At 37.7% G+C, this 13,783-nt stretch overlaps 1 protein-coding gene across 1 annotated transcript in view; it reads left to right on the top strand.

Moving 5' to 3' along the window:
* Positions 1–13,783, top strand: part of CHM (CHM Rab escort protein) — a 343,986-nt gene that overhangs the window by 179,058 nt on the left and 151,145 nt on the right. Inside the window, exon 13 of the mRNA XM_029606587.1 lies at positions 4,454–4,552. Coding sequence (XP_029462447.1) covers positions 4,454–4,552 — 99 coding nt within the window. The remainder of the gene's footprint in view (positions 1–4,453; positions 4,553–13,783) is intronic.

Raw genomic sequence — 13,783 nt, 5'->3', positions numbered from 1 at the left:
CAATTGCTGGCCCTACCCACTGGAATGCTGTACCTCCGAATCTCCATCTGGAACCCTACCCTTTTAAATTCAGAAAATTACTAAAGACTTGGCTTTTTCACCAGGCCTTCCCAGATTAATAGCTAAGACCCCAGTCGCTCTGCCCCCCACTGCTAGCTTCTAGCAGTCCTCACTGTTTAATCCTGTAAAACTATTCATCCTTTAAAACCCTATGTAATCTCTGTAAAACCCCCTGTAAATCATGTAATCCCTTTAGAACCACATGTAAACCTGTAAAAAGAGTAACCTTGTAATATTTAATATAATATATTTGTACATTAGTTAACTTTGTTATCTTCTATCCCGTTTCCTTCCTACTTTTGCTTATGAGGTTTCGCTGCTGTTGAGCCTCCTATTGGTTGTCCACCCCCCTACCTCCTGTTATTTGTACTTTCCTCCTTTTGTTATTATGTAAACCGATATGATAATGTACTTTAATGTCGGTATAAAAAAGCTGTTAAATAAATAGATGGGCCTTCATGGGGTAGACAGGAGTAATCTAAAGAAATATTTCTTTACAAAATGGGTGGTGGGTGCATGGAACAGCCTCCCAGTGGAGGTGGTAGAGACAAGAAAAGTTTCTGAATTCAGGAAAGCATGAGGCAAGCACAGGGAATGTGTGAAGGAGGGATTGTAGAGTTTAGCAATTGGTATGGCTGGGCAGACTAGATAGGCCATATGGTCTTTTTCTGCCATCATGTTTCTATGTTTCTAATTTGTTATGCTTTGGGTTATGTGATGATTGTTCACCACGAATGATTTCAAGTAATGTCACTGCTAATGTTGTCGTTTTCTCCCATTTAATGTTATGTTGAAGATTCCATATCCTCTGAGAATGTTTACCATAGACTTGAAGGATCCTTGCTTGGACTGCTTGAGAGCCATTTTCCTTCTTTAGCTGGAACCCTTTCTATTTTGTTACCACAGATATGATCAATAAAAGAGCGTATTTACTATAGGGAAATTGGTCTTGTAAGATCATCATCTGCCACAGACAGTAAAGCATCCAGTGACACCCCCTCCCCCGATCTTACTTTTCCTATGTCCTTGACACTTTTGACACTTAGAACCCTATCTTTTTATTTCCTACAGGAAAACAGTTCAGTTGAGTTGAAATCTCAGGTAGGTCAGAACAAGCAATATACTGCTTTTAAGAAACATTTTGAAGGATCAGACAGAATAGTCCCATTGCATTAATAGAGCATGCTTGTTACTTAACAGTCCTGCAAATTTTAGTCCACAAAAACTGGAGTGTACCTTTAAGAGATCAGAGTAGATTGTGTTGTCAGACATGTTTAAAGCTGCCTTGCCTTTGGTTGACATTCAGCATTTTGAATGTGTGCCAGGTGATAACCATATGCAAATTTCTATTCCAAATTTCTATTCCAAAGAAGGAAATTTGGCCTTGAGATCCACTCATCAGGACCTTCTAGAGGTTCCTTCTCCGTGTCTTGCCCATTTGGTTGAAACACGTGTGCGAACGTCCTCAGTCTGTGGTCCGTTGCTCTGGAACTTGCTGCCTGAACAGCCATGGACTTTGAAAGATACTCATGTGTTAGGAGGGCTTTAAAAACGTTATTATTCAGAGAAGCCTTTGAGCTATCCAGTTTGATCCTAGAGGTTTATTGGCAATCTTGAAATCATTTTATCTCAGTCTTTATCTTGTGCTGCATTGATATAATCGCAGTCCATTGTGTGATACCATCTTGTATGATACCATCCTATAATATCCTTTTTAGGGTACCCTCATAAAAGTTGCATTTGGGCCCATGTCTGTTTTTTCTATATGTTCTTATGCTTGTTTGGATTTATGTATGTTGAATTGTACCCCACTCCAAGCCTTGGAGGATATGGGTTATAAATCTTTTAAATAAATAAGGTATCATAAATAACTGTTAACTATATTTATCACATTCATTATGCCAAATCTCATTTAATAGTTAAAAAAAAAAAAAAAGTAATGTATTTACCTTGTATTTTGCAGTTAAATTTAGCAATCTTTTCAATGAAAAAATACAAGGAGACAAGTGAGGAAACTGTTTTATACAATGAAATCTTCCATTAACATACTATCCATGTATTAAAACTTTAAATACATTATGTAGTTACTTTCCTATTTTTATGGAGAAAGAATGTTTAAATTAATACAGATGCCATGAAATATAGTTGGAGAGCTGAATGTTAGTTTTACATTTTTTTTTATATTAATATACTTTTTTGAAAACATTTGTTAAAAATGATGCACAGTGCCTGTCTTTCAGTGACCACCTCTTTCTTTATAGTTATCTAGGTAATCATAGTGCATATATTATTATATAACTGAACTCCAATAGCAATCAAAATTTCATAAATCCTTCCTTATATTTTTACTTCATTAACTGTAAATGGGTTTTAACTTGACTGATTTCACCTTCAAACAATTATTTAAAATAAGTATACAAATATATCCTGTCTTTGATCACATTGGATAAATGGCAGGTGCTTAATCGCTGCTGCCAACTTGAGTGGAACCAAGCTCCTTCACTTGCCCTAAAAATTGAGGCTATAATGATGAAATCATGGACTAAGCTCATCGTTCTTTCTGCTGGGAGAATTACTCTGAAGACAAATGCTGGCAACCACTAATGCAGTTATACCTGAGTAAATCAAACATAATCAAAATATAGACTGATGAGACTTTGTCACATGTAGTCATCCTTTCAAAGAAAGCAAATGATGTAAAATTTGATGACTTGGAGCTGCTTTGGGGAAAAAGTAGATTAAATCACCAAAATCTGATTGATTGGTAATAAATACGTTTGACTTCTTAAAGAATGTATTATGAACAAATCAGACAGTTTGCCTGGTATGGTCTGAAATCATTTCTTTAAGGGAAGGAGCAGAGTTGTAATAGTTGCATTAGTCTGGGGAAAAAAAAGCTGTGTTCTTTGTAGGAAGTGATACATTTACGTAAGAATTTTCCAGTCACTCGTTAATTTATTTTTTGTTTTTGTATGGTACCCTACCCTGGGTTTCTCATACAAAAGAGACATTACATGGGTATTATATTTGGTACAGAGTTAATGAGCAGTGATATTTAAGAATAAAGCAGAAGTCAGAGCAGTTAAGGATCAAGGTCCACCAGCTTCAGTAGGTGGATTTTTAGTCTAAACAGGGAGAACATTGGATGGTAGCGTGTTCCATAGGAAGATGCAAGGAATGAGAGCATGGAAACAAGAAGTGGCCTGTTGGAGTGGAGGATACAGAGAAAAGTGCATAATTAAGAACAGAGAGCATGAGAAGAGTAGCAACGAGTGAGTGCAGAGAAATTGTGTTTGCATTTGTATGTGAAGACCATGCATTTGGCTTCCCATAAAAATTTTCATATAATGTTCAAAGATGAGTGTGAGGGGAGTAATATTAGAATACTAAGTTTGGTGAAACTAATCCAGTAGCAGTTGAATTGAAAGGAGCAAAAAGGCTAATTAGAATAGTGAAGATAAAGTAAATGTCAGCAGTTAATTACAGACTAGCTGCACGATAGCCTTTTACCATTGTAAACTTTTATAAGGATAGTGTAGATAGCCTTGCGACAGCATTGGTGCGTGGAAGACATGTGATCACAAAAACCCATATACATCATCTTTTGGATAGTTTTTGTCTTATAAAAGGTTTTGCATTTTGCAAAATATGAATTTATAGTGGAGAACTTGATTTTGTGTAAAGCACTGTAAGTGGCTAGATAATAGTACAGAATAATAATACAATGTTGAAATGTAAAAGAGAGCTAGTTTCCTTATCCTAATCCTATTGTACATGAATTGTAACTTGCCTCGAGCATGGGTTTGTAAAGGCGAGTAATTAAATCCAAATTCCAAATCAAGTCTGCAGATTTTACTGCCTCATTGTTTTTGACAGTCTTTTTAATACATTTTTTTTTCTTGATTCATTTTTTGTAACAGCTTTTGTTTTATATTTTAAGTAATAATCTGTCAGAGATATGATACTTAACAAATATATATTGTTTAATAGAAATAAAAGACAAATGCTTTGCAATCCTAATTTAATATTGGTGAAACTGTTTCCATTATAATGTGCTGAGCTGCTAAGAGTTGTCTGAGGTCAGTGGATTCAGAAGGCAGGCCTCTTTGAGTTCTAGTTTTCCCTTCTCCTTTTATCTATCTTCCCTTGCTTTTTCTACATTAGCTATTTCTCTACCTGCCTCACTTTTACTTCATCTCTTTTCTTCCCTTTTTTCTTACTGCCCTTCTTTCTTCCCCTTCACAGTATACTTACAAATTCATCTTCTACACATACCGCTTAATTCTTTAGTTCAAGTCCATTTGTGCATGATAGTTTTTACCTGTTAGTGAGTTAATTTTTCTCACTGATTTGTCATAATTTTCTTACTTTGAGTTATGTTCTCTGTCAACAGACCTGGTTCACCTGACTTGTGTGTCCATCAGAACTGCCAGGGAAGACTTAGAGCCTGTGACAGAGAGATTATTCGCCCCATATGCTGAAACAGAAACAGGTGAGCCCGTTGTGGTATGGTCCCATAGAAAACTTTTTGATACAATGATGAGCAAAAGGCTATTGAAGGTTGCATAGGTGTCTATAACTGAATTTTCGGACTTTTGTTTATTTGTATTAGAACCATAACATTTCTTTAGAAAGTTGTTTGTACCAATACTAGGGAAGTTCATTCTGTCTTGCCTTCCAGCAGTAGACTGGAAGGCAAGACAAAAATTTGCTTTACATGGAACTGGACTCTTGTTACTAATCTTAGGTATGGAGGGAGATATGCTGTGATCTTTCTAATAAATTTATTGAGGATCCATATGTTTTTTTCCTTTTCTAGAGGGTATCTTCTCTTTTTTAAATTATATTTCTCTGAAGACTAGGTTGAAACATCCAGTCACATTTCGGGGTCTTATATTTTGGACCTATCTTTAAATCTTGGCACCAAAGGTATCTATAACGTATTCATCACTTCAGTGAACCTAGGCTTTCTTCAACTTCTCAAGATGAGCCAAATGTCTCATTTTGAGGATCTTCATGGCCCTTGGTGACATCCTAGAGCAGCTGCTGCAATGGGATTACATCATGATCCATGCACAGATGCTTGTAGCAAGTCATATGGTCCATAATGGACATCTTTTGCCCACAGTCTGAACAGTTCTTAAAGCTGGCTTTCTTTTCTGCCACAATCAGAAAAGTTGATAATATCAGGAAGGTATTTGAGACTGCCCCAAAAATGGGTCCTACTGATAGAAATGTCAAAAAAACACAAGAAATTTGGAAAATGAGGAAAAACTCGAAAATACTAAAGTAAATAGCACTAAGGCACATTTTTGCATGAAAAGGAGGAGAATCGCTCTGAAAAGAACAATGCAGAAACCAGCTGCAGTGGTCAGAGACAAAATACATCTCTTGTTCTCAGCAGAAAATGACAAGCCCAATTAGACTTCATGGTTAAGGGAACTGCCACACATTCCCAGAAGGACCTTTAGGTTTGTCCTGGAAAACTCTGGAAACATATTCTGTGTTTAAGCTGTCAGATGATGTCATTCATAAGCATAATTGTTAATTCCCTGTCTTCAGAGAACACCCAGTACAGGTGAGCAACTTTGCTTTATTAATTTTACCAGAGTAAATGCCAAGATGCATAACCTTCACAAAAGCAGACATTGAAATAGTTAAATGCAATACATAACAATAAATGAATCAACATTTTGTAAACAAATTCACAATGCTGCAGTTTGTCTACAAAAAAGAAAAAAGTAGTATTCAAGATTATAGAAAGAAAAATCACCAAAGAAAACTAAATAAGAAAATTGGTAGGGCAAGGTGGGGTCTGAATAGCAAGCATAGATCCTGTGGCTGGGTTTCTTTTGTCTTTGTCCTTTGGTGCCTTGAGAATGTCCTAAAAGAGGAAAGTGAAGATTCTTGTGTGCGATGAAATGATGAATCTGACAGCTCAGGGTCCAATGGACAAGTTTGCCAAGAGTCTGGATTCGCAGATATGCCCAATAGTAGCATGAATAGTGCCATGATATTTCTGGTTCTTTGACATCAGTGGAGACACTGAGCTCCGATGCGCCCCCTACCCCTGTGAAGACTTTTTGGCCTGGTCTAGCCTCCTACTCTGGAGAATTGGATTTAGAACCACCTCTAATAGCATCTGAGCTAGAGAAGTTGGTTAGGGTGAGTCTCGGGGTCTGGTTACCCGAGGTAAGATTGCTGTATTAGATGTCCATACTACTCAGCATGAATTTCCATTACATTTTTCCTTGAAATTAAAGAGAGAGAGTTACATTTGGAGGTTTCCTAAAATTGGGTTTAGATTCTGGAAATTAAACAGAAGAATACATGTGTTTACATGGTAGCCCTCCTCAAGAAGATGAATTAGCACAAATTTGAAACATGTGAGCAGTAGCATCAATTGTGAAAGCTTCAGTGCTATCCATGCTTTTATCTTTTATATGTATGCATAATTCACTCATTTTAAAAACCTAACTGAAATGGAGAGCATGGTTGACCAGATATTTCTTGAAAGATGTCAGGAGGTTGGGCTTATCGGGTGATTTGTTTTTGGATTGCCTCCGTTTTGCAAGATTGGTTGCAGGTTGAGCAAGTGAGTGATGCCTTTTCTTCTCCAATGGTAATAAGGGCAGGTGTCCCTCAGGGCTCTTGTTTTTCACAGTTGTTGCTTAATTTTTTGAGACCATTAGATTTAATATTTGAGGGAACTGAGTTTTGTTGGCCATGTTAATGTTGATGACATCCAGTTCCTATTTGGGAAAATATGGCAGAGGCAGGTTTTTTTTTTTTTAAATTCTTGTTTGGCAGATCTGTCTTGCTGGTTCCAGAAAAGCCATTCAGTCTTATGAACAAGATTGAGCTTTTGTATATAAGGACTAAGGGTGTATATGGAAAGGGTGTTAGTCTTGACCATCCAACCTGTTGAGGGGCATGTTATTCCTGTTTGTTCTAAAGTTAAGAGTTTGGGGTTCTTTTGGACTCTAGCTTTTCTTTGGACTCCTGTATTGGGCTAGTAGCACAGCAAGCTTATTTGCAGTTAAAGATAATGCAGCTATGTTCTTTTTTTTTATTTTCAAGCTTTAGTGGTATATGCCCTTGTAATTTCAGCATTGACGACAATTGTATGCTGTATGTGGGGCTGCTGGGTAGGTTAACCCATAGATTTCAATTATTACAAAATATGGCTGCATGACTGATTATGGAAAATCTAAGTTTGAAAGAGCCTTTCCTCTACTTTCATCAATCCGTTGGCTACCCATTGTTGAGAGAGCTAAATTTAAGCTGCTGACCATTGTGTTTTAATCAATGAGAAGCAATGGTCCTAAATATTTATGGGATAAGCTTATGTGGTATAGGCCATGCTGGGAGTTAGTCATCACAGGGATGTTTTTTGATGGCAGCACTGATCTTGAAGTTACAACTAAAACAGTTCGTGGCTCAGGTCTTCTCACAGGTAGTGCCACAGGTTTGGAATGTAATGCCAAGGTCTGTTAAAGCAGAATTGATTTTCTTTTTATTTCGGAAACAAGTGAAGACACTTGTTTCCAAAGTTGATGTAATTTTTACTTATTTATTTAAAAATGTATATCCCGCCTATCTAAAATATTAGGCAGGTATAACATAAGTAAGTGAAAACTCCTTTTAAGGTGTTATATTTGCTTGTGTGTTATGTAGCTATTTAAGATTTAAAATTTTATGTTTATTTTATTATGTATTTCAAAGATGGTTTTGTATTTTAATTTGCATTTTGCTGGTATCATATTTTTTTGGGTATTTACTTTTTTATTAAGAAGTAAAGAACAATACAGAAAAATACACAATGTGGAATAATAAAACATAAATCGTAATAAGAAAAAAAAAGTTACATGGCAAAACCATCATATTCCAAACAAATCGAAGAAGTCATACATCTCCATCTTCTACTGCTTAATCAGGTTTTCCATTTCAAACCCCCTCAGCACCCCTTTTTAGGTATTCAACAATATCCAATTCAGAAAATAGAGAGAGATACATAATCAAGCAGTATGTTTTCTATAGGCACACATGGTTGCTGCTATAAGGGTGATCAGAAATAGCACCACATTCACTTTCAGGGGCAAAGAAACGAATCACTGGGCTCCAGAAGATCTGAACTACTTAATACTTCCCTCTAAGCCTGGCCTAGAGAAGTTCCAATTCATATTATTTGCAAAACTCCACTGACCACTCTCCTACCGAGGGTGGCCCCATCGCCTGAGTAGCACTCTCCGCCCAGTAGCCAATAGTTGTATAACCACTTGGAAATCTTCTCTTTCACTTAGCTTTTTCAGCCAAAAAAAGAATAAAGACTCTGACATCCTTTGGCGGTTCTCAACCACTAATACTGGAGATTTGTATCCCCACTTTCTTCCAAAAAGTACTAATTGCAAGACATCCATAAAGAATATGAGAGAGTGTACCACATTGGCCACAAGAATGCCAACACAGATCTGATTTACTACTATTCATAGCATGTAAGCGAATGGGTACAAAGTAGGCCTGGCATGTGACTTTATATTGTTGTGCGATACTATCTAACATGTGAGAACATTTCCAAATCTCTCTCCATATCATATCCCAATCTTCTTGGATGGGCAATCTCAGCTCTTTCTCCCAGACTTAAATCCCAGTATGAGGGTCCAAGGATCCAGACCACTATAAGGTTTTAGAGATCTTACTTAACTGCCCTCTAGGATTCTTATTCATAAAATCACCCACTCCAGCAAAATCTCCCGAGCACGCCACATTTCTCAGCTGGAGAAAAGCAAAAAGTGGGAAAAAAGGTAAGTGGAATCTCTCCTTAAATTCTGCCTAGGAAAAAAATTTACGCTCTACAAAGAGCTGGGACAAAGTTTTTAACAGAGAGCCACATACCATAGAGCACATCTGAGTTGACCATAAATTGACCAGCGCCTCACAACCCAATAATGGGGTAATGCTTACCTCTAAAATAATCCCTCCAACATCTTGTAGCTAAACATGAACCAAAAGAACGCTTAGCAATAGTCTCCACCAATGGATATGATCCACCTCGGCTACCCAATTCTTTCAATTCTGGCTCAGTCCAGTGTTGTTTTTTTACTAGGAACACTCCATTGGGCTAGTATATTAAACAAAGCTACTTTATAAATACCATACAGATCCGGAAAGTTAATACCTCCCTCTTGTTTAGATCTCTGTAAGATCTTCAACCCTACCCTCACAGCCTTACCTGCCCAAATTAATTTCCCTATTAACCCAGGAAAATCTCTTAGACAACCCAATATCAACCATCATGAAGAGGTTTAGAATTTTACAGAGCCAGTTCATACAAATAGCATTTGTCCATCCAAACCAACTCAAGGGCAAACGTAACCACTGACCCGCTTCATTTTTTAACTTGGAAAGTAGGGGCTTAAAATGTATTTAAATCTTGAATATGGTCAGATATAAACACCCCTAAATATTTCATGTCTCTAGTTGTCCAGCAGAATGGGGATTCCACCCTCCCCTCTACATCTACCGGTTTAAGATTTCCCAGTGGCATAAGCTCGGATTTGTCTGTATTAATTTTATAACCTGACACCTCTCCATAGTCCTTCAGCAAATTTAGTAATCCCAGTATGGAGACAAACAGGTTTGAAAGATAAACCAAGACATCATCTGCGTATAAAGCTACTTTGTGTTCTTGTTCTGTAGCCTAAGGCCATGAATGTTAGCTGATTTATGAATCAGTTTTGCCAGGGGTTCAATCACCAGAAAAAAAATAAGCAGGGGTAATAAGAGACATCCCTACCTAGTACATCTATGTAAATAAAACTCTCTGGACAATATTCCTTTCACCCTCACCTCCGCCTGAGGAGCCATATATATATAAAGCCTTATCCCATTTCCTACAATTAACCCCAATCCACTCTTTTATTGTATTTTTTTTTATTACTGTTTATGCTATATATACATCTATTAAATGAATCTGAAAAGGCTAGGTATTCAGGTTATAAAATCTTAAGGAGTTTCCTTGGCAAACTTTAAATATCAATAGGGGAACAGATTTGCAGGTGGATTTAATTGTCAGAGGGGGAAGGAGGGTTGGGAGATATAAAAAAAAATATATATATACATATACACATATATACATAAATACACATATATTTATTTTTTACTAAAGTAGCTGGGATGCAGTCCTGGAAATTGGAGCTAAAATCACAAAAGAATAGTTACATTGCCACTGATTCTGCCATGCTCCTCATCTGCTTCCTAGTGTGTAACCCCTGGGCTAGCAACGTTTCATAGGACCCCAAAGACCACACCTCAATTATGATTTAAGCTGGTAAAGTCCTTTCATGATGATAATCCTCTCTGAAAGTTCCCAGTTTGGTAGGAGGGAGGAGATTACTTTCTAGGTCCTGAGCATTGTCAATTCAATATCAAAAAGTCTTGTAAACAGCACTAATGACTGCTTTGTTGTAAACGGTAATCATCCTGGTAGCATTTAGTGATTTCCAACTTAACTTTTACTGATTGATGATGTAAAGTTGATAAAAATGTTCAGTTACAAGTTTCTTTAATTTACAGTCCATTTTATATCTTCAAATCTTCTAATACGTTTGTGACTCTCAGCGTCCAGTTAATGTATTCTGTCACTGATGTCAGTTGATATATCTCATTCCTAATACACTCACAACCAGGTGGTGATCTTAGCCACACAGGGGATCTGTTATCATGATTCTTGCTTTATTTTTAATGACTTTTAATTCCAATTCCCAGGACTGCATCCCCAGTTACATTTTTCAAAAAAAGTGCTTTTCTCCCATCTCTCCTGCTTCCTTACATCCTGTCTCTGGAAAATTGCATCCATCTACAAATCTGTTCTGTCAACAAACAGGGCTGAATTAGCCATGACTTGTGGGTGATGTCATTTGATGCTGCTGATTAGACCCATCGCCCATTGCTCAGTAAAATTTTACTGAGCATGCACTGGAATTCCTGCACACGTGCTGCCTTTTGAGCCTCTAAGCAAAGCTACCCATTGGACTTGTTCTCTTTTTTTTACTGCCTTGTTGCACTTTTTTCTGCATATCTCTTGTTCCTCAACAGCACTTTTAAGTGATGTTGGGAAATTGTGGGGGGGGGGGAGAAAGACAGGATGTAGAAAGAAAAAACAAATGCCAGAAAGCCTGCAGTGAGTGGCTTCAAGGTCTGCATTTGTAGGCACCAGATGACCATTACCGATTCCCATGAGGTGTGCTACAAGTGCCTGGGCCCGGATCTTGATATGGCGAATTGCTAAAATTGTGGCTGCATGTCTCCCAAGGCAGAACACTCTTGGCATGGAATATGTGGGACATTAGAATAGCGCTTAAGGGTAAGCACTAGCAGAAGTCCAGGCATGGGGACTGCGCCTCTTCCCAGAGTGTAAGCAATTATTAGTCTTACATGGCTTACCTGACATTTAAATCTGATTAAAAAAAAAAAAAAAAAAAGGTTCATGTGAAGAGATCAGAATGTCTACACCTTTCTTGAGGTGGATAATAATTTTCATTATGGCAGCACAAGATAGATTTTATATATGATAGATATTGTTTTAAGTTTGGTTTAAGAGAGTAAATCACTCTGGTTACAAAAGTTATGACTGGGGTTTGGAATAAGATGGCGAGTCTCCTCTTGTTTGTGGCAGTCTGAGGAGTTGCTTCTTTTGATACTGGCTAAAAGAATCAATATGGGAAAATTCAAGGGCAAGACGTGAGTCTTCCCAAGCCTACCTACTACAAGCATTCCTTCCGATCCCATTGACCGCTTTGAGTGACTTGACAACTCCCAACAAGAAAAAAAAACTTCCAGTTCCGAGCTGTTGGCATGCTCATTTGATGAAGGGTCTCTTATGACCTCCCAGGCCTGTAATGCATCTTTAAGCCCAGAGGAGAGGAGAACTCCGGTGGGCCCCTTGTGGGAAGGGCTAGATGACCCTGGACGGGTAAAATCTGTCTCTGATGTAACCGCATTGACCACACTGGCACACTCAAAGATACTGATGTGAGCGATGCGACCTCGATGGATTCGTCGGAATAGGCTGCTGCTTCAGTAGAGATCGTGGTTGGAGCAGTCTCAGATTTTCACGCTTTAGATTTGGCAGGTCAGACTTCTTTCTCTCTTGAACAAACTTCCGTCTTTTCTCTGGAAACAATATGGCTTGCTGTAGAGGTCCTGAAAGAGGTCTTTCCACTCAAATGCTGCAACTAACTTCTGTGATTAATAACTCTACTGGTCAAATGGCGGTCATGGAATAGAAAGTATCCCAATTACAGGCTAATGTTGCCACACTGATTAAAGATAACGCTATTACAGCGGAAAACTGAAAACATTGAAAATCTTCCATCTAAGAACTTAAGGCTGATAAACTTTCCAAAAATTGATCTGTCTAGGAAAGAGATCTTCCAAAAATATAATTTGGGATCACTAAACATTCTGCTGGAAAATCGTCCACCTCATATATAAAGCTTTCTGTCTACCTCCTCCTAAATGAGGAGGAGATAACAATTAATCAGGTAGAGTGAAGCACGTTATACCTGAAAATTTGATTTTGACTAAGTTTTTGGAATCCTCTGGTGAAATATCAGTACAAAAGGCAACACTGGTAGTGCAATTAGTATTGGAACTTGATAGAGAATTTATTATGAAGCTTTTCTTCAGACAGAGAACGGTTTTTTGGATTAAGTCTAAGGATTTACCCAGATGTTTCCGTGGCTACTCAAAGGCGGAGGCAGTTATACTGCTGAGACTTAGAGCACTTCAGTTGGGAATGTTTTACTTCAAATATCCTGCAAAATATTTAGTTAAATATCGTAATGCTAAATTTTTCTTTGAGCCATCTCAGTTTAATTTCTTTTTGAATGCTAGAGCTTTTGAACGTATGCTGGGTTCACGCCAACTGATTCTCTGCCAAATGAAGCTTAGCCTCTAATGTGTAATACTTGTTGGCTTTAGAGGTGGTTTCCTTTTTTGTACCAACTCAATTCCTAGAATTTTGTCTGAAGTGCCGCTATATTGTGGACTTTAGTACCTTGATGTCTGAATATTATCCTGTTCTGGTATTTTGATGTATGTATTTCTTATTTTCCTTCACCATTCTTATCAAATTTGTTCTTGTATGTGAATTATTTATATTCAATAAACAAAGAATTTAAAAAACCCCAAAACTTATGAAAACACCTGTGTCTGGCCTAGAGTTAACTTGCACATCTCAAGCACATTGCCCACTTAAAGTAGTAATTTAACCAGTTTATCTTATGCTGATTAGGAGTGCAATCAGGTCTGGTCAGAGTCCTGTCTTAGTAAGGAGGCAGTCAGCTGGACCTCTGGCGGGCAAATGACAGTTTAAGACCAAAGTCCCAGGGAGGTGGTGGACCCAGATCTTTCAGAAGACTCTGCAAGTTATGCAGGTGAATATTGGCTTAGCCTGCAGAGGCTTGTGCAAGAATGATATTGGCAAATACTCCCAAAGTTAATAGAGCAGGGCTGGGCTGAGCAGAGCTCAGTCTTGAAACTTAGACTTGAACTTCATTAAAAGTTTCATGCAAAGTCTCAGGGTACAAGGTTTGTGTGAAGTGTGTAGAGGTGGAGTAGAGTTCTGAATCTGTAAGTCCAAAGTCTTTTCTTCATCAGAACTTCATGCATAAGATGCAAAAGTAGATATTGATTGGAGATTAGTACAGTCCACTGGCAT

The sequence above is a fragment of the Rhinatrema bivittatum genome, chromosome 6 (genome assembly GCF_901001135.1).
Source record: "Rhinatrema bivittatum chromosome 6, aRhiBiv1.1, whole genome shotgun sequence".
Taxonomy (NCBI): domain Eukaryota; kingdom Metazoa; phylum Chordata; class Amphibia; order Gymnophiona; family Rhinatrematidae; genus Rhinatrema; species Rhinatrema bivittatum.
Note: the sequence above shows the minus strand (reverse complement) of the source record. Positions and strands in the feature narration are given on the sequence as shown.